Raw genomic sequence first — 22,475 nt, 5'->3', positions numbered from 1 at the left:
CGTCTGTGGAATGCGTGTGCTCGTTCAATCCGGGTCTATTCCAGTCTCGTGGTGATTATTTCTGGGATAAGTTTCGAATCCAATGCAACGCTCACCAGGTTAATGTGGTTACTGAAGAGTAATGAATAAGTGAGGTTATGAACAATTCTAATCCATTTAGTAATCTATTTTGTCAAGTAATTAGGAACCTGGTGCCTCACTGGTACCACATATGGTGTATGTCTTTTGAGGGTCTTTTGAAGGTCAGTTTGACCAACTCAGTCCGTCTTTTTGAAACTTGTCATAATTTAACTAATGCATGCAAAACTGCCAGCTCGAAACGAAAAAAACAAACAAACTTAGTACTGTATTTAATAAATAGAGTTTTGCATTACTGATACTGTTGTTGCTTATGTAAACAAACCACACCGCTGACCATATATATGAGAAACGCAAGGATCAGGCTGATTCAGAACTGGACATGCATGAGATAAATATGAATTAAGTATGGTATAGTTACTATATCGTCCTTTTTTTCCTACCAAAATGATAAACTAAGACTATATTGTCCAACATTAATGACAAACCAGTAAAACCAGTGACTCCAATTACACATTAAAAAATGACTTTAGAAGAAGATTAAGAACTTGCAGTGTGACCTTTCGCTGATGGAAACTGGAAGTTAAAGGTTTTAACTTTGTTCCTGTAAACAAGTAAACTTCAAAATACTGTATTAGACACCAATGACATAAATTGCAAGCGGAAAGGGACTTTTTAATATATATTTATTTAACTTAATGTTTAATTCATTCTGCTACTTATTTCTTTAATTTAATTTACTGAACTAATTTTCATATTCAGTATACTTCATGCATAAAGTGTAAAAAGTTAACATACCCCTAGTAAAATTAATTAAAACAAACAGTTAAATTTAAAACTCTGCTTATTTACAGGTATATGCACACAGGGTATTACTTAATAAAGTTTTACATTATTTTCTTTTATTCTCCTAAAATGTTTCCCAATGTTTTTCACTTTTTTTAACGGGTTGCAATTTCTAATAAAGTTGGGAAAGATTCTGAAAGAATTCATCATGGGTTCATCTTTTTTTTAATCAAAAAACACATTTTTAAAGACTTTTTATGTCTAACATTTGTTAAGCCTGTGACCAAAAATAATATTTCGAAAGATTATGAAAATAATTTTTAAAATGTAAGCAAAAGCAATTTAATGAGTGCAGCTGGGTTGGAAAAGATGCTTTTTTCCCCAGCATTGACAAAGTCATGGTTCCAAACAACACAGCACACCCCTTGGTGGGAACCTACACGATATGTTATGGGTAAAGAAGCGGCTCGTATTCCAATATAAATATAAAAATAATTAATGCAAAATATAAAGCAAAAATAAAACAAATTAACCTGCACTTTACCTTTAAAAAAAGTAAAAATAAATCATGACAGATAAGTGTTTCCACTTATGCACCCAGGTGCTGTGTATGTGTGTGTGTGTGTGTGTTTGTGTATGTGTGTGAAGTACGAGGAGGAATCAGCCCCTCCCGTCTCCCCCTTCTCATCTTACACAGTAAACCTTTCTCCTTTCTTATTTAATTTCACACAAACACACACACACACACACACACACACATTATAGAAAGACTGTATTGTAAAAATTAGCAAGGGACATCGCTAATGAGACTCGCGTGAGCTCATACTAATGGAATCACTGCTGTAAAGTAAAACAAACAAACAAATGAACCGGCACTTTACCTTTGAAAAGAATCGCGACAGAGCAGTGTTTCTGTGTAAAGCAAAGAGTGTGTGTGTGAGTCTGTGTGTGTGTGTGTGTGTGTGTCTGAAGCCAAGAGGGGGTGGAGGGTGTTAGGGGTGTAAAGGCGAGAGTGTGTGTGTGAAGGGGCACAGTTTCAAATTACATGCGCACACATACCGACAGAGAGGGAGAAAATAGATCTTTAACCTCTCTACTGAGACTTTATTTTGCTTTACACGCACGCACACACACGTGAGTTATAAGAAACAGTAATGTGCGCTGTACACACGTGCTTACAAAGACAAAATAAAATAAGTTTTACGCGCACACACACACACATTGTCACAATGTTATAGTAAACACGCGTGCACGGATGGTGATTATACCAGTGAGAGACGCGAATATTGGCTCAGTTGTGATCATGTGACGCTCGGCATCAAAACAAGAAGCGCATGCGTGATACATAATACTTGGTACTAGAAAACCAAGACTTGCTCGTTTTCCAAGTCAAAATTTATAAAAAAACTTTGCTTGTCTTGCGGAACACTCGCAATCCGAGGTTCCACTATATATATATATATATATATATATATATATATATATATATATATATATAATTATGGATATTGCTGAGAACCTTCGGAATCCGTCTCTCCAAGTCCTCCAGAGTCCAAGGCTTTGTCTTGTACACTTCTTACTTTGCGTAGCCCCACAGGAAAAAAAATCATATGAAGTGAGATCTGGACTTCTTGGAGGCTATTTAGAAGGTTATGAGTTAAGAGCACAATGGGATGGTGCACCATGGGGTGTTGATCCAGTAGTACTACAAGTTCTAACGCCGTTAAATACTGCATACTTAATTTTCACTCACCCTGTAAACACACACACACACACACACGCGCACACACACACACACGCACACACACACACGCACACACACACACTCAAAGTACTGTGTAAACATATTATATGCACCTACTGTATAATCTTTGGTACAAGTTTTGTTGATGATTTATTAGATATAGTTGTCATGTCTGCAATAATATGTAAAAAACCATTCTGTATTTCCATGCATAACTTCAAATAAAGAAATAAATTACATTACAGAAGAAAATTTGCATGTTTGTAAAGAAAGCATGATATTACGTAACAGGCCAGTTTTCAGATGGAAAAAAAAAAAAATACTAATGTGGGTTTTGTGGTTTTTGCATGAAAATAGAAATGAGCAAGTGTGACAATGCTGCCGGAAGAACGCTGGCATAATCTTTAGCATGCACAAAAAAAAAAAAAAAAAACAGCTGTTGTACTAATAAAACTGCATAAATCTCTATCCAACACTACTGATTATTTCCAAGCAAAGAGTTTTCACACCAAATATTGACTGTTTATTTTATTACTGTTAATGCTCTTTATAGAAGTTTTCGTTATGTGGAAATGTTTTCAAAAGCATCTTTGCTTATGGCATTTTTTTGTACTGTATGTGCCCAAGAAGGTTGCACAGTACTCGATTCTAGTTTTATGCAAGTTGACATACAAGCGTATTTAAAAAAAAAAATCTGTGATACACTGTTTACAATAATGTAGTCACGTCAAAATCTTAAAAACTGCACATTAAGGTCCATTAACATTGTAAAATAATAAGAATTATAAAAAAAAAATAAAAAAGCGTCTTTTCTTCCTGAGAAGGCTGAGGAAGGTCCTTTAACAGGTGTTTTTCTCAACAAAAAGGGAATGGATATATATATATATATAGTGCTGTACATACACACACCCATCAGCCATGACATTTTGTGTGGATTCTGCACTAGTCGTGTGCTGTGGTGTCTGGCACCATGAGTTAGTCGGCAGATCCTTTGCATGCTGTGGGTTGTATGTGATGTATGGGGTTGTATAGCAGTACAGTAATAAGTAAAAGATCAATTACAAATAGAATATATACCTGTAAAAATATGCAGAATATATATACAGCATATGTTAATGGTAGATATGCCTAGTTACTATGTCAACCCTGGAATATGTGCAGCAAAAAGATGTAACAGGTAGTAAAATATAAAAGTGTAACAGATAGTAAAATATAAAGTAGCTGTGTGCAGGTGTAGTGGCAGTGTTTTTGTTTACTTGATCATTTTTAAATTTTTACTTATATACTATAAGTTCTATAGCCATTATATATACAAAGTAAATAAATAAATATTTATTTTTGATTTGATTAGATTTTTTTTATTAGGAAATTATGGCACAAGTTTGATTTGTATGGATGGCACTGTTCTTATGACAGAATATTGTGTAAAATACAACTTATTTCTTATAAACCAAGATGTTAAAGGATATACGCATGTTTGTTCTCTACTTGTGGAAACTTGGCATGTAGTCAGTAGGCCATTACAGGTTTACACTAATATATGAGGCTGAGTCAAACATTTTCCACACTTCAAATTTAAAACTTACATTTTTATTTGTTACATACTGTACACAACCATATAAAATATAATATGCAGTAAAAATGCTTACACGACTGTTTGTGGCCTTGAAAATGCAAAAGTAAGTAAAGAGGCAAAAAGCTAATAGGAAAGAACAAAAAATATCGAATAAAAAATTTACAAGTTCTTACAATAAAATAAAATTAAAAAATAAAATAAAATAAATTAAATAAAAAATACAATAAAATAAAGTATAAGGTGGAAATATGTAAAGTATAAGTATAAAAATATAAGAATGTAAAAAAAAAGAAGCAGGACTGTATAAATAAATTGTATTAAGTATGTGCAATGTGCAAGCAGCAGCAGTACAGCGTGGTCATGCAGTGTGAAAAGGAATGATGAGAAGCAGTGATACTGTCCATCTTTAAATTCAGTAGTGTAAAAATTAGTCCTTTTGTATGTAAACATAAACAGAATGTGTAAAAATAAACCAGAATGTATAAACCTAAACTGGGATGTGCAAACATACTGTATATGTTTGCACATAACTCCAGTTATATTAAAACTTCTGTGCTAACTTATCAGCTCTTTGTGTTCAAGGCTACTATCTCCCCAGTCACTGCTGTGCAGGTGTGAACGTGTTACATCAGTGCATTTGTAACTGTGATGCAAGCAAAAATAGATGCTTTATATAATATATGTATATGTACAGTATGTATTATATGTATGTCTTATTTGTATACTGTATGTGTATATATACAGTTCTTACTTTTTTTACAGTCTTACATGTGTACATGCTTTACACTTAATTTTTTTATTCTATTTTATTTTATTCTAACAAAAGATAGCAGATCTTATCTTTTATATTTTTTAAGCATTTTTGCCTCCTTACTTATTTTTTTTCTTTTCATGGTGACAAACAGTCATGTAAGCATTTCACTGCGTATAATACAGTGTATGGTTATGTACAGTTGTATATTTAAAATAATAGCAGTCCAACATCAGTAACCAGATCAATAATTGTTTTGGTAAGAAATTATATTTCTTTATGGTAAATATTTTACTTGTAGGTGTAGTGGAGTAATAAAAAACCAATAGACCCAACAGTCATGATTGGATGCACCTGATTGTGTAATTTAATCTTTAATTGAAATGAGGCTTGTTTAAAATAATAGCAGTGTGGAGTTTAATTAGAGAGGTAAATTAATCTGTGAAAAACAGGTGTTAAACAAGTTCCACTTATTTAAGAATAAATGCAGAAAAGGTTGTCCTGTGCATTTCCCTCTGAAAAGCAGAGTAAAACGGGACATTGTAAAATTTTAGACATTGTTCAGAACAACAGCGTACTTCGATTCAAAAGTTGATTGGAAAAAAACATACAAAGAAGTGCAGAAAATGATAGACTGCTCTGCTAAAATAATAGCAAATGCTTTAAAATGGAGATCAACGCCAGAAAGATGTGTAAGAAAACGGAAAACTACCATTCGAATGGATGAAGAATAACGAAATTGGCAAAAACTCAATGGCCAATGGTCAGTTCCAGCATGGTCAAAGAACACCTAAAGTTACCTGTGAGTACTGTTACTATTAGAAGACGGCTATGTGAAGCCAAGCTATCAGCAAGAAGTCCTATTGTTGAAAAAAAGACGTGCTGAAGAGGTTACAGTTCGCCAAAGAACACATTGACTGGCCTAAAGAGAAATGGCGCAATATTTTGTAGACTAATGAAAGCAAGACCCCCAAACACTAAATTCAAGCCACAGTACACTGTGAAGACAGTGAAGCATGGAGGCACAAGCATCATGATATGGGGATGCTTCTCGTATTATGGTGTTGGGTCTATTCATCACATTTCAGGGATTATGGATCAATTTGAGTACATCACAATACTTAAAGAGGTCATGTTGCCTTATGCCGAAGAGGAAATGCCCTTGAAATGGGTGTTTCAACAAGACAACGACCCCAAACACACCAGAAAGCAAGCAGCATCTTGATTCCAGACCAACAAGATTGACGTTATGGAGTGGCCAGCCCAATCCCCAGACCCAAATCCAATAGAAAAGATGTGGGCTGACAGTTAAAATGCTGTTGAGGCAAAACCAAGAAATGTAGAGGAACTGTGGCGTGTAGTACAATTGTCACGGATGTAAAGCAGTTCTCAGAAAGCATGGTTACACAACTAAATATTAGCTCAGAGATGCACAAGAAAATGCATTTTTTCAAACAGACTAATATTTGTTTTTCTTCACTTACATTAAACTAATAATACATTTAGCGCATCTTTTTCTTGTTGTGATTCAGAATAGAACGTGCAGGGTGTCCAATGCATTTGTGTGATTTAAATAAAAAGTTATTATATGTATACAGCATACAGTATGTTAATATGTTTACTCACTTTTTTCAACACACTGCTATTATTTTGAACACAACCGTATGTGAATAATTAAAAAGTTGAATTTGAAATGTATTCTTTGCCATTATATTATGCAACTTTCTTTTTTTTTTACCTAAAGTTGATGTGTTGGAAGCAGAAAAAAAATAGGCAATCGTAAGGATTTGAGTGCCTTTGACAAGAATCAGAATGTGAACTTGGTCAGAGCAACTCCAAAACTGCAGGTCTTGTGGGACGTTCCTGGTCTGCAGTGGTCAGCACATACCAAAAGTGATCCAAGGTAGAAAAAACGTGAACTAATGTCCTGGTGAAAGGGTTATGCGTAACCAAGGTCCACAGATGCACATGGGGAGTGAAGGCTGGACCACATCGTCTGATCCAATATCGATCTACAGTAGCTGTAACTGAGGAAAAAGTTAAATGCTTAAACTTTTAATTCAGGCCATATAAATCATTACTGCTATGTTGGGGACCTACTCAGTATTAGGTCATAATGTTATGGCTGATATACTGTTCAGCATGGCTACTCGAGTGCCTCTTGTGGCGCGTGAGCGCTCCTCCAGGTGATACATTGTATTTAACGCCCTTCCGGTGTGACGTCACGCAGAGCCTCGAGCGTGCGCAGGTGGAAAGTTTCCTCCTCTTTCTCCTTCTCTTCCTCTCTGTTTTTTTCCCCCTTCCCTCCTCAGTTTCGTTCAGCCACCCGAGCGAGGTAGTAGGAATAAGAAACTTGGGAAGATGGGGAAGCTTCAGGAATTTCAGATAACCCTGAAGGACAATAAAGTGGTGTACAGTCCCGGAGAGTCTATTTCAGGGACGGTGAAAATCTCCACCGCTCAGCCCATCCAGTGTAAAGGTAAACATCAAGGGTTTCCATCTTTGACACTTTTCTATCCGTACAAGCTCTATTTTATATAAAGATTCGGTTATAAGCTGTTATTTACATGTTAGGAGTAAATATTTAGGAAGAAGTTGCGAGATAATGAACCTGTTGTTGCCCGCATACACCCAGGCCTGAACAATCCCACAAGGCAATAAACAAACAAAAGCTCCATTCAGTCTGTTCTTTATCTACTGTAGAACTTGTGTCACATTGCCTGCTTATTAAAAAGTGATTCATTGTATCAAAACAGTATTTATTACAAGTTACTATTATATTCTGTCTTTACTTTTCACTATAGGAGTGTTCTGAACCTTTTCAACCTGTTCACTTTTAATTTAATAAGGAAAAGTTACGTCTAAGAACTCCCCTCTTGGTTGTTCTGTTTCCTTCATTGTTGTTCCAGGTGGCTTATATATATATAATTATATATATTCCAAAAAAAACAGTCTGGATGGTTAATCATTCACTCTATATTCATCTGCTCTTAAAATCTCTCTCTAAGCATCCTAATTGTCGTGTGTTGTGTTCTGGTGTGTGTGTTGTGAGCTGTGAAGCGAGATCCTATCAGTTCTTAGACTCTGTGCCACGTCCTTTTTGTCCTCCAAGGTGTTTTAAAACACAACTTTTTTTTTTCTTTTTTTGGCAATCACATGGTGTTCCCTAAAATAGGTGTGTCTCAGACACATTCTGAACACAGCCCTATATCTCTCTCTCAGAACACACTGATCAGTGATTTTACTCTTATTAGTATTATTATTGTTGTTATTATTTTGGAATGTTTTTCAAAGCTGTGTTATGCAGCGAACGTCTGTTTAGTTTTTTTGGTTTGTTTGTTTTTGTCTTTAGCCCCTCCCATCTTGTTTGATTGACTTAATCACAGATTTAGGAAGGAAGCGAATCTAATGGCATGTCTGTGTATTTAACATTCTTTATTCTAGTTCTTCCACTTAAATTTTTTTTTAAACCTAAACACCTTAACACCAACTTATTTATAATTATGTTTATTTATAATTCATTTCTTCTGTTGTTTTCCGGTTCTTATGTAAGCATCATGGTTTAGTGGTTATCACTGTCGCCTTGTACCTCCAAGTTTGCAGGTTAGATTCCCGCCTCCGGGTCTGCAATCATGGAGTTTGCATGTTCTCCCTGTACTTGATCGGTTTCCCCTCACAGATCAAATACATGCAGATTAGGCTAATTAGTGTTCCTAAATTTCCCATGGTGTGTGAATAAGCATGTGTGTGCCCTTCGATGGATTGGCACCCCGCCCAGGGTGTCCCCTGCCCGCACTAAGGCTCCCGCCACCCGTGACCCTGTATACATTATAAAGTGGTATAAACAATAGACACATTGATTTTAAAATCGATTTTTGCCACAAGGTAACACCCTTTTTTTGTTACTTGAACATGTGTACAGAAGTTCCAGAACATACGAGTGTAAGAAATGATTGTTGTGTTCTATATTACAGTCACGTTTTACATAATGAGCATAGTGTCGTGGATACTGGACTTGTTTTTTTTTTTTTTTTTTTCAAAATAACGGTACAGTGTGGAAATCCCTATGTGAGTGCTAATCGGCTATCCTGGGGCTGTTGCTAAGTACAAGCCTCTGGCTTTTCCTCACATCACTACACCACTCCATGTTAAAACGCCGTTGCGAAGGGGGCTGTTTTCAGTGATATTATTGCGGATCTTTCCTTGAAACTGAGTGTATATGTGTGTATATAAAAAAAATAAATTTAAGTTTAGCTATTTTAATGTCTACATAATTCTCTCTCTCTCTCTCTCTCTCTCTCTCTCTATATATATATATATATATATATATATATATATATATATATATTTTTTTTTTTTTTACACTAAATAGTTTTAATAAGCAAAAATATTTAAAATGAAAGAAACAAAAGCATCAGTTATAAAACTGGAGCAAATTCGTGCTTTTAAGCTTTTTTTTATTTAATAAAGCTATCATAATATCCCATATTTTGTAATATCGATATTATATCACTAGATCACCTGGCCTTTGTACACATATGGAAATGTATTCAGTGAAAAAGATAACGCTATTTTAAGTCGCACTGAAAATGATATTATAAACAGAAATGGTGACTTCATGCTCCCCTTTTGTTTATATCAGCATCTGTGCGGGCTAAACCCGGTCGGAGAAAACGTGCAGGCGGCACCTGGGCGATACACAATGCCCCAGCTGTCGTTAAAACCCATATTTCCATAAAGTGCTATAGAATAAACGATGTCTCTATTGTTGTATGTAGATAAAGGATGAGCACGGTGTCCGGATACATTATAGAAGTACATTATAAAGCAAATGTGTTCGGGCCACCCTTTACATCCTGATCGTCATGATCGTGACGTTCAGACTCGGCGTTATCTGTATTGTTGTGGAACGTTGAAGCAAAACTAGCTCAGGCCTTTGCTAAACTGTAGCAGGACTGGTTTAATGACATTCCTCCTCTGTCAAAAAGGAGAAGAATGAAAACTGCTCAGAATGGTTACATCGCAGGAGTCATGAACACAGGAGTGGAGGAGTTAATGAATGATGAGAGTGTGCTGGGAGTTCACGTTTAAGAGGTGTGGGAGGGAACTAGAGAAGGAAAAATCGAATCTTTGGAGTCCTACAGTACAAACATGTAGAGCGTGTGAAACCCTGTGTGATGAAACAGTTGTACGCTGTAGAATTTTATAGCAGTGTCTTTAAAGTCAAATTCTGTGTTTTGATGACATTCTCCAGTTTTTGAAATAATCAAAAGCATGATAATTAGAATAATTTTTATTTGATGCAATGAGATTGCTATGCAACAAGTCCTTTATTATTTAAGTCTTTTATTATTCAAACCCTGCTGGATCTGGCTGGGCATGGAGTCGAAAAGACGTCTGCAGTATGCTGGTGTCTCTTTCTCAATTCAAATTAGTTTTAGAACAAACTAAATCTTTGTATTTGTTACGCTCAATGTTGTCATCAGCTGTGGATGTGAACGAAAATCTGGCTCATTCGTGATGGCTATCCTTTAAATTGCTACCTTTTCTGAACTTCTGTATGTATTCGTACACAATTCGTTGCAACTAAACACCATCCAGACCGCGATAAATAACAGCATCAGGTACCTTCTCAGACCACAAAAAAACAAAACAACGGCTGCACACTGTGCAGACATTTTTATGCAGGTCACAAGTGGGGTTTCCTTTTTTTCCAGGCCCACAGTTACATCAGTTCATTTGTAACTGCATTTACACCTGCACAGCAGTGACCGGGAGACAGTAGCCTTGATCCAAAAGCGCTGATAAGACAACAGAAGGGCAACAGAAGTTTAAATATAACCGGAATGCGGATGATTTTTTTTTGGTGGTATGTTATTTGAGCACTTTGGGCCACCTGTGTTCAGGGATTATTTATTAGTCCTTGATCCTCTTTTTTTGTTGTTGTTGTTGTTCAGCAATTAAGGTAAACTGCTACGGGGCCTGCGGTGTGACCAGCAAAATGAACGACATGGACTGGCTCGAGGAGGAGCAGTACTTCAACAGCTCTCTCTCTGTAGCTGATAAAGGTAATCTCAGATTAAAGCATTCATACAGTCTCTCTCTCTCTCTCTCTCTTTTCCATTTCCGCTCCAAAGAGGTTCATGTTGTATTAGGGATCACAATGCTTGGATTTTTTTTTCTCCAAGAAAAAGATTGCTCTGGACCACACGTTATGCTTTAAAATGTTAGTTTTTTCACTATTTATGGCATTTCAAATGTTTTTTTATTGTTTATTTGAATAAGGAAAAGAAAATGCTAACTACATGTTAAATGTATCACATCTTTGTTTTAGTTTTCTTCTTTTTCTTTAGTGCATTTTTATCTGTTTTATTAATGTATTTTTGTCCTTTATTTATTCTTGGTGGGTGTGTTTGTGTAGGTGTGTGTGTATATATAATTTCTTTTTTGTTCTTTTTTTGTTCTTTTTTATTTACATTATTATGCTTGCTTTTGGACATGTTTTTACATTTATTCTTTTTTTTATTCAGTTTTTGTCTATTTTATTTATTTATTTTTCTCATTTAGATCCTCGTCTTAAGTATTTAATAATAATTAATTCATTTTTTTATTTTTACCTAGAATTTTTTTATTTGACTTTATTGTTTAATTAGCAAACATTATGTTTAAATTGTTCTTAAAATGTATTATTAATTATAATAAAAATTAAACATATTTTTCGTGTCTTAAATTCCAGGGTTAATTAAGGGTATAGCATAAGCATTTAACACTGGCGTTATGTTGTCCTGTTACATGGTCTTTTCTAGCTACCGATTAAGGTTTTAACGCTACTTGAAGTTCCATGTTTTTCTTTTTTTTATTGTCTTGAGTTTTTACATCTCAGTGTTCTGTCACAAACATCGTAAACATCTGCGGTGAGAACCGCATCGAATTTATGATTTCATGCTCTGTAAAGACAATTTCGCCTACATTTGAGCTCACATGTCGAGCTTCTCAGCAGTATCATTTTACACCAATAATCTGTGGCTTCGGTTAGCGTTACATCATGAGGTAGCCAGAGGAAGCAATCAAACACCCCGCAAACAACTTTTACCCGAGCCAGAGCGTCTGATGAAAACGCTTTCACAGATACACTGTTTATAATCAAGTAATGACTTCTACCAGATGTAACAATCTCATATCGCTCTCAGTTGTGGCATCTAATGTGTGTGTGTGTGTGTGTGTTTTATTTGCTAGGCACTTTGAAACAGGGTGAACACATTTTCCCCTTCAAGTTTCTCATCCCAGGTAGGACCGAACAGCATTAACACGCACACACACACACACACACTCATTCACACACGTGTGTACACATACCTACACCTGTTTTTCCACATTCTCACACACATACACAGACACACCTGAGCTGGCTGCTCTGTTTATTTACCCTAGCAACTGCAGTTAAATGAACATTGATGTTTTTCCTTTTGGCTTTAACCCATTACAGTGCTCTCCCTCTCTCTCCCTACTCACTCGTCCTCTAACATATTATTTTAGCATATTTTCTGCAATAAACCATCTACGTGTATTAGTGTGGAATGTTTTCCCCTCTGGACGGTGCACTATGATGTGATGATAAATCCGAACCCGGAACTATCCACACCCTATCTGAGTATCTGTTTCCCATTCCTGTCACGTAACGTAAAAAAGTCGAGGCTCTCTGAATGGTTATGGTGCTGGGCATGACTAGTACAATAAACCTTGATATTCAAAAAGCTGAATCTTAGCCAGAGCTAGGTCAGGTTTGGAGCAAAGGGCTCTAACTGTAAAAAAAATAAATAAATGCAGGTGCAAGAAAACAAGACATTAAAATATTATTACCAAACATTCTAACAGTAATGTTTGTCTTTTAGTACATAGTAGTACGAGGGGTGTTCAAGTCAAATTGGGACTTTTGATTGTGTAGAACATATTTATACAAGTAAAAACTCCCTTTATTTCTCTATATAACCCCCTGTTACACTAATGTACTTATCCCAGTGTTTCACTAGGTAGAAAGATTTTTCAGTGTGGCGAAGCCATGGTTCACATCAGAAACACCGGCCTCCCAGGAACTCCTTTAAAGGCCCAAACTTAAATGAGCAGTTTGAAAAGATGCGGTTGGCTGGTGTTACGTGGTTCGGAGGAAACACGTGAGAGTCTTCCTATTATGGGAGCTAGTCATGAGTGGGAATTGGATTGGAATAAATATGGGGAAAAATCGTTAAAAAAAATATATATATATATATATGTATGTATGAGGGATGTAGAAATAACTCCCAGCTGAGTTTCATTCACGAGAAACGTCATCACAAGTCCCGGTTTGACTTGAACGCACCTCATGAAAAGGGAAGGTGCTCTCTCGGTTCCCATCAAACGTCCCGGCTTGACAAGAAGTGGAATCAAATTCAACATGGGCACACTGCACACACACACGGGTTGCTTGAGCATGCGAAAGTAGAAGGTGTCAAGACGTTGACGCTGCTTGTTTAAATAAAAACAAGCTGTGGGTTAAGACTTGAGTTGTTCTACAGTAGTCTGAACATAAATATCACCAGGTTTAATTTATTCTAGCTCGACCTGTCAAGCCAGTAAACAAGCAAATGACATCATTCGCATTTTTATATTCATGTTAGGTCATCATTGTTATACTGTAGCATTTCTTAAATGTGCAGTATTTTATTTAGAAATAGTAATAATTTCTTAAGCGCTAAGTAAATTACACTTATCTCGAATCATAGTTCAGTAGAATTGTTTTGCAACGTTCTTAAGCTTTTTCACACATCACGCAGTTCTGTGGTTTAGACGATATAGCGCTTGTCTTTCTAAACAACACAGCACATGGGCACAACCCGCTTCGCAGTAACACAAGTGTCGGGTGACGTGTCTCACCTCTACCATCTTCCTCTTTTGTCTCACTTTAGAGCTGACGAAGTGTCAAGGTGACGGTTTAAATTTCACAGCATTTCAATTAGTCAGAGAAGAGTAAATGTGCGTATTATGGACGAAGGCAATGATTATTAGGAGGTCAGATATGAATATCAGCATCCTAAAGTTATTCAGTTATTCAGAGTCAGTATCTGGGTATGCATAGGTTAAAGAGTAATATTTGATATACAGTAAAACCTGAGTAACGCGGTTTGCGAGTGTTTCGCAAGACGAGCAAAGATTTTAAATAAAGTTTGATTTGAAAAACGAACAAGTCTTGGTTTACGAGTACCGAATATCATGTATCACGCATACGCTTCTTGAATCGTAAACACCAGGTTTATGTGCAGACGCAGAGAGGTGGTGGGGGAGGGTCCACAGTGAGAGTGGGCGGAGGCTGTGTGGCCAAATGAAGGGCGAGAGCGACGGGGCCATGTGGCGTCACAGAGGAAGAGAGGGGGCAGGGTTGAGGGGCGAAATGCAGACACTGTCATGGATTCACTGTAAAAACTGGACTGTCTGTCTATCGACAATTGAGGTAATAAAATTAAAATATGCATTGGACCTCACTGGATTTACTGGTCCTCGTTTAATTGTCTTTCTTGTGTATAAATGTTTAAGGTCTGATGGAATTTAAAAGGAAATCACCTGCTTTGCAAGTGTTTTTCGGGAGACGCTGATTTTCTTTATATTTGTGTGCGTATGTTAATCTCCTGTAAAATACAAAGTGTGTTCCTGATACAACTCTTTTTTTGCATTTAATGATGCCCGTAAATATAAGGGCAAGTGGACAGAGGCCAGGAAGCAAAGCAAAGGCAGAAGTGGAAGTTACTTTGACGTACTTGTATGCCAGTAAAAATATTAAACAGCTGAAAAGGTCAGAGACAAATTTAAGAAAAGGTGAATTAAGTGAGCTTAGCGAAAAAAATGGTACGACATGAAAACAGAGAAGACTAAAGCGCTAAACTCTAGCCAGGTGATCAAGCATGTTACATTAAAAAAGTCTCTTGTCTAACATGCTGAAATTGAAGCGCGGTGGGAGGCACGGTGGTGTAGTGGTTGGCACAGTCGGCTTGCCCCTCCAGGGTGTTTGCAGGTTCTCCCCATGCTTGGTAGGTTTCCCCTGGGTACTCCGGTTTCCTCCCACAATCCAAAAACATGCAGATTAAGCTAATCTCCAGCCTTGAAACATAATTACACATACAGCATAAGCGTGACTTTAATCTTCTATCAACAGATTTGTTTACAGCTACATGCAGACGTACTTTTTCTATTTACACAGCGCCATTTCTTTTGGAATACTTGAAGAATTCCATTTCATTTGTATTTGTTTATGGGGTTATGGTGGCTTACTTTTTTCTAAAATTTTACCATCATCAAGACTAGTAATAGCATTAATATAAGAAAAGTAAGAATCAGAATGTTATAAGTGGCGTTTCTTCCTTGGAGGCCCTACTTTGCAACCTACAGGGTTTTAATGTTATGTTAATGTTATATAACTATAATATTGTATAACTGAAAAATATTGCTAAATTGCTTCTGTATTGGGTAAATGTTATATATATATATATATATAATGTCAACGTCTCTGCTTTTTCTTTTCCAGCCACAGCTCCGACATCCTTCGAAGGGCCATACGGCAGGATCATGTACAAAATTCGAGCATTTATCGACACGCCTCGCTTCTCAAAAGACTACAAGACAGAGAAACCCTTCTACATGCTGAACAACATTAACCTTAACGAAATGCCTGAGATCTATGTGAGTATGTTTGTGTTCAGTATCAGCTGCACACAGCTTGCTTTGAGTTTTCTCATTGACGATTTGTACCTTGCTGTTTATTGCTGTGTGAATGAAAAACATCATCAAGGACCTCACAATCACAGATATAAAACCATGTCTCTTGACATTGCATTATATTTAATTGGCTCCTAGTCACTTTTAAGATTTAAGGTCCTGCTACTAGATTTTTAAAGCAGTAAATTGATTTGGATCCGGTAGGGCAGGTATGTTTCTAAATGTTCATTGTGTCAGATTAAATGCTGCAGATGCACCCAAAATTGACTTTTTTTTAAATAAGGGGAAATCATCCAGATATTTTGTAATGTGCATCATATATTATAGTTTCAATTAAGCAAAATTATTTTCCATTTCACGCATCTATCTGTGTAAACTGCACACACAATCGTTCACCAACACCACTTGCACTTGTTACATGAATTCGGCTGAGAGTTACTGCCACATCCCGCCGTACAGTCCTGATCTCGTTTCAAGTCATTTCCACATGTTTGTGCTATTAACGGAGTTCCTGGGAGGCCAGCATTTCAGACATGAATCAGACAGGCATGGCTCCGGTGTACTGAGTAAACTTTCTACCCTGATGCTATCCAAGCACTAGTGATACACTGGGATAAGTGCATTAGTGAGGCAGGGGATTATATATATATAGAGAGAAAGAAAGTTCTTACTTTCATCACTGCGTTCTGTTATTCTGTACAATCAAAAGTCCCGGTTTGGCTTGAACACACCTATTATTATTGTTATTATTATTCCTGCTTACTTGATTCTTATTTTCCGTTTTATTGTCTAATTACCCTTGTGATGCATATTATTAAGAAAAGGTAAATTATAAATAAAGACTTTAATTATTAATTTCTCAGGACCCAAACACTTCAAATGTAACAAAGAATTTCACATACATGCTGGTGAAGAATGGGACAGTCGTCCTGGTGGCTAAAACGGACCAGCGTGGATATATTGCAGGTCAGGTCATTAAAGTATCCACAGAGATCGACAACCAATCAGGGAAGAACACAGGTCACGTAGTGGCTTGTCTAATTCAGGTAATGATTTACTACTGAATCAGTAATAATTCCCTCGCTGTTCTTTTCCTGAAATCCTTATCAAGTAACTTTACTTGTCTTATCAGAAAGTGACGTATCACACGAAGAAACCGACACACGAATTGAGGACGATAGCGGAGGTAGAGGGAGCTGGAGTGAAAGCTGGCAAACAGGCTCAGTGGAAAGAACAGATTATCGTTCCTCCTCTTCCACAGTCCTCCTTGGCTGGATGTAACCTCATCGAGATTAACTATTACATCCAGGTGAGAGTTACAGAACCATTGTGTTAGTTTACATATTTGAGTTGTTCTTTGTAGTGCTTAAATAAAAAAAAAAATCTCCCATGCGCCAGGTTTCTTTGAAGTATCCAGAAATGTCCCTGACGCTGCCAATTCATATCGGGAACGTTGCCATCGATCCGAGTCTACGTCCTCCTCCCAAAGCCAAATCCACCAAGACAGCTCCCACTCCAACACCAAGGACTAACCCGGCGTCTCCAACTTCACTGAACGCCCCTGCTTCCTCTACTTCTCCACCTTCCGCCTCCCCTAACCTGCCTCCTCGGCCCGCCCCTCGGCCCCGACCCCGCAGCATGATTGTCACTCCGAGCGCACCCCCAGCAGAGCCGGACATGATGGGATCCAGGGATGGCGAAGAGATTCCTACTAAGGTCCACTCTCAGCACCAGGGTCCCATGTCTCCCAGCGCCTTTAGCTACGCCCCAGGCCTCGTGTTCCCGCAGAGTAACAGCAGCAACCCCTCAGCGCCTCACTTTTCCCTCTCCACCGGGGCCACCATCCCATTCTTTAGTGAAGGAAACGGCCCACCCGTGCCCACTTCCTGCCCGTTCATCCTGCCTCCGGATTATAGAAGCTCAGCACACCCACATGGTAAGGCCCTTATACATTAGATTTACATAAAGTGAAAAAAATTGCATTGTTTTAGAACAGAATAAAGAAAATGATTATAGAAGTTCATTAAGTTAAAATAATTAGGGAAAAAACTAAAAACTCTAGAATCTATAGATAATGGGAATTGGAACCACCTAATATGATATCACACTGGGTACCCCAGTGTTGATTCTGTAAGTATTATGAGTTTATAAATATCTCTTTATAAATTTATGAATTTATGTTATTATTGTTATTATTATTATTATTGTTGTTGTTGTTGTTGTCAAAAGTTTTATATACTATCAGCTTTACAATTCAATTGAACGTGAGTAATTAAATGTAGCTCATTCCTTATAACATTAGTTTTCTCACTTAAAAACCAAGTGCAGGATTTAAACAATGCAAGGGTTTAACATTAAACTTTAAATAAATTAAACAAAAAGCTACATTCTTACTGAGCAGATTGTATCTCTAATATCGTTTTTCATAATTGTTATTTCAAAAAAAAAAAAAAAAAAAAGCAAATCATTTACTCCTACCACACGGGATGCCAATGAATTAATAGTTTAAAGTGTACAGTACCACCTGGAGGTTTATAAAGAAACAGTGACGTGTCCTGTCTTAAACGCCGCCAAACATGATTTGATGATATTCTTGAGCACAATTAGAACTTTAAAATTAACCCTAGCCAAAAAAAGTCACACTTTAGGACTTTAGTCATCTTTAGCTTTGATTGTGGCGCAATGTGGTGGCCGGTTTACGTGTGAAAATTGCCACATAACGTTGCTTCATGTGCTTTCCTTCTTACCCTGGAAACTGGAATAGGGTCAATCTAAACTCAACAGACTACATGACCTTTTTCTATTGTTTTAAAAGTTTTCTGATGGACACGCAGCAGGTTCTCATCACATTGTGTGTATGGAAATGCTCTTACTTTCACTATTAAACATAGCTATGGTTTTGATTTTTGATTTTTTTTTACAACACGTGGTAGTCTTTGGCCCTCCCTGACTGGTAAAAGTAAGTCTTGATGTGGGAGCCCCCTATGGACCTGTGAAAATTGGATACGACTAAATTAGGGAGAAAATCAGTGGAAAAATCCCCCAAAATTCTACAGTAACCTTCATATAGTTTGCTTTACAACCAAAGACATTTATCTACATTAACAGGATGTTTGCTAATATTTATTTATTACCACAAAAGTATTTAAAAAATGAACGAACTACACAATTCCAGACTGTGTAAAATAACTAATAAATTAATTTTTTTATCCAATTAATTGTGCAGCAATACATTTATCTTAAAATTCTATGTAGTTGTGAATGTGTTTAACCGTGCTTACTGTACATGTGTGTAAATATTTTATCTGGTTGTGGTAATGCAATCCTTTCCTTTTTTAGAGCCTCCACCAGCCTATGAAGACAGCTTTCTCACCACATAAATGATTTCTGTTCTGTACTGACCAACGGCTGACAACTCACTTTAAGACTGATGTATTTTCATAAACCCATTTACTGCACTTTTCGGACACTGAAAGTCTGTGGTCAGAGCAAACAGGTTCAGTGAAAGATTTCTTTATGAGGCATGGAGCGGCATCTTAACTCCATTCTTCTAAATAACTTGCCTTGATGGCGCAAGTGATCTGCTTTCTGATTCTTCTTTTTCATGGGAGACATTGTGTTCATTTGTATTCATTGTATACGTTTGTTTATAGCCTGCTGGAAATAAATAAAGTAGTATAATAATAAAAAATTGCTGCTATTGGCAAAACAAATGTGATTTTATTTCACTTTTTAAAGGCAGCATTTCCTATGCCTTGTTAATGGTTTCTGTTTCGTTTTAAAAAGTTTTTAGAGTCTAAGAGTCTAAGAAATAAGAAACATAATTTGTGCTTTACTTTTTCGTTTTCAGTGCTTCTATTGAACATACAGTATGTGTGAAATGTAAGCATTTATTTTCCCAGTCATTTAAATGCAGATGATAAACTGCTTTGATTTCACTACAGAATGCAATAACATGTAACACTATGTTGTAATAAAGCTGTTTTGTATGCCACCTTTGTTGCTTTGTCTTGAACACCATTAATGTAATTACACTGTATACACTGGGAGTATTTCATGAACCTCATGCTGTCCTGGGCATTTTAGGGCAGATACATCACACCAGCAGGAGACATAAATTCCTCCCCAGTCAACTGAGAACAGGAATTTGGACAGTCGAGAATTGGCAAAACATTGTCGGTTGTTTGGCAATCTTAAGCTATCCGGTGTTGGCAAGCCTTGAATTCCCGGTCTTGAATTCTCCATTTTGTGTATGTATGCATGCGGATTATTGCTAACAGCTTGGACAAGTTGCAATGCAATAATCTCAGATTCAGTTACCATCTTAATGCTCTATGTAGTTGTAGCTACTAAATCTGGTTTGCTGGTTGTCATCCCAGTCATCTTTTACTCTGTCCAATAACTAATATACAACAATCAGTCATAACATTATGACCACTGAACATCACGGCTAGCCCGATCCCACAGAAAACCAGACAATACCACCAGACAATGTAACACAAATCACTCAAAAGAGCCAACGTTGATTATGATGGAAAGGAACCAGAACATCCAGTAAACCACAGTTGACCACAAAAAGCCATCCAAACCATATATGGTTTTAGGGTCAATAATTTTAATGTTAAAACTGATCGGTGTATTCTGGCTGAAGTGTTTTACACTAGCCCTATTATATAACAGTTAATTAATTAATCTGAATTACTTCTGGTCCCATGGATCACTGCTGATCAGATATTATTTGGGAGTCTGGCTATTTTAGCACAGCATTAACACTGGTGGTATGAGACCATCAAGCACAAGTTCAATTACGAAACAGTGACCAACCAAAAAAATTATCAAACTGTACTGAAGGAAAACTAGAAGATGATTAATGCACACTGCATGGAAAAATATTGGCACTAGTCTCTATACTTTATTTAAAACCTGACCAACATCTGGATCACAGATATCAGTTTAGTGTCTTTACTGTTTACTATTTCTACCATATATAAGGATAGGATAGAAGGCTAATGGCAAAGTAGCATCCATCCATAACTGCATGTTTATAATGCGAGACAAAAACATTTTTTTAAATTTGTTTAAGGCATATTCTGATTTTAAAATGTTCATATCTTGATAACCGTTTAGCATAGTTATGATGTGATGTTCAGGATCGTACAGCTATGCACGACTCTGACCCTGCTGCTCACATTGCTCTGGTGTGCACAAAGAGATTTGCCCACTGAGCAAATAAAACTCAAAGAAACCGGTTTAAAAAACAATCTCTAAAGAAGCCATAAATTGATCTTGTGCAAGCCACTGACCTGTATAATACTGATTGCAACAGCCATATGGGTGTGGGGTGTCAAACTGGGACTTTTGATTGTGCAGAACACATTTATACAAGTAAAAACTCCCTTTATTTCTTAATATAATCCCCTGCTACACTAATGCATTCATCCCAACTTTTCACTAGTGCTTAGATACCATTAAAGTAGAAAAATTTTTCATTAAACTAGAATCATGATCGAACTGCCCACTTCATGTCAGTGCTAAAACACTGGCCTCCCAGGAACTCCTTTAACACCCCCTTTTTAAAAAAATACAAATAAATAAGAAAGCAAAACGACCCAAAAAATATTTCTCATCTTTTAGTTTTAGGGTCTGCTGTAATACTGAGAGTAGTATTACATATTATCGCAATATGCATAGATGCAGTCAGTTGTTAATTTAATGCTTTTCTTTGCAAAATATTACTATTTGCACTTAAAACCTTTGAAACTTTTGCAGTGCTTAGATATCAGCCTGAAGTTTAACCTGCACCATAAGTGAAATCAAAATGTTGAGGAAAAGCGATGTTTTAAACAGTTTTTTGCTGGATTTAATAATCTACTTAAAAATAAGTGAGTAATGCGCCACTTGCTTAATGTAAACACACACCTGCACCAATAGATATTAAATACCTGTTGCTATTAGTTGATATTTTTACTGCTGAAATAACAGCGCTATATAAGCGCTTCATAATAAATGTTAGTAAATGTTAAATCGCTGGAGTCGTTTTAAGAAGAAACTTAATCTTTATCGGATCTCCTTTTTCAATTTCTCATCTGTAATTCACTCTCGGATTACCGAACAGGCTGACGACAAAAAAGCACAAGCAGATCTTAACATGACCTTACAACATGTTATTTCTTTGTATTAATAAGTTACTCTAGGCAGAGAGTTCTCCCATACAGAAAGACAGGCAGACATGTAAGTGGGCTTCAACCTGAAGTAATAATATCACTAATTACATTAAAGCTGATCAGCTTATTTTTACAATTTCTACAACATCATTTCCCGTCAACAACAGGCACTTTTGCTTTTCTATTTACCTACCTATCTAATTGTTCCTGTTTCATTTTAAGCTGTCACAGTTTCAAATAAAATATAAAGTTTTCAGGAAATAATTAGCTCTTTACATGACTCATCACCTATACCGCTTTATCTTCCCATTGGCCTAGAGCCTATCCCAGGGATACCAATCCTTGACAGGGCATACACACACACACACACACACACACACACACAATTTGGAAATAACATTTATCATAATTTGCTTGTCTTTGGACGGTGGAAGGAAATCAGAGCACCCTGAGGAAATCCACCAAGCACAGGAGAAAACATGCAAACTCTATGCACGCAGACCCCAAGGCAGGAATCGAACCCAGACCCTGGAGGTGCGAGTGACAGTGCTAACCACTAAGCCATGACATTTTTGGAGAATTACACCCTATTATTGTTCAGGAATAAGGTGGAAACCATATAGTTACCACAGT

At 36.7% G+C, this 22,475-nt stretch overlaps 1 protein-coding gene across 1 annotated transcript; it reads left to right on the top strand.

Annotated features, from left to right (window-relative positions):
• The first annotated feature begins 7,191 nt into the window (after nucleotides 1-7,191).
• Nucleotides 7,192-19,474, top strand: arrdc1a (arrestin domain containing 1a). Its single transcript, XM_053480528.1, has 8 exons — nucleotides 7,192-7,414; nucleotides 10,893-11,003; nucleotides 12,172-12,222; nucleotides 15,488-15,642; nucleotides 16,542-16,724; nucleotides 16,811-16,987; nucleotides 17,077-17,614; nucleotides 19,018-19,474. Exons 1-8 carry the CDS (start codon nucleotides 7,297-7,299, stop codon nucleotides 19,056-19,058), a joined length of 1,374 nt encoding a protein of 457 aa, XP_053336503.1. The 5' UTR covers nucleotides 7,192-7,296; the 3' UTR covers nucleotides 19,059-19,474.
• Nucleotides 19,475-22,475: the final 3,001 nt, after the last annotated feature.

The sequence above is a fragment of the Clarias gariepinus genome, chromosome 21, assembly GCF_024256425.1.
Source record: "Clarias gariepinus isolate MV-2021 ecotype Netherlands chromosome 21, CGAR_prim_01v2, whole genome shotgun sequence".
Classification (NCBI taxonomy): domain Eukaryota; kingdom Metazoa; phylum Chordata; class Actinopteri; order Siluriformes; family Clariidae; genus Clarias; species Clarias gariepinus.
Note: the sequence above shows the minus strand (reverse complement) of the source record. Positions and strands in the feature narration are given on the sequence as shown.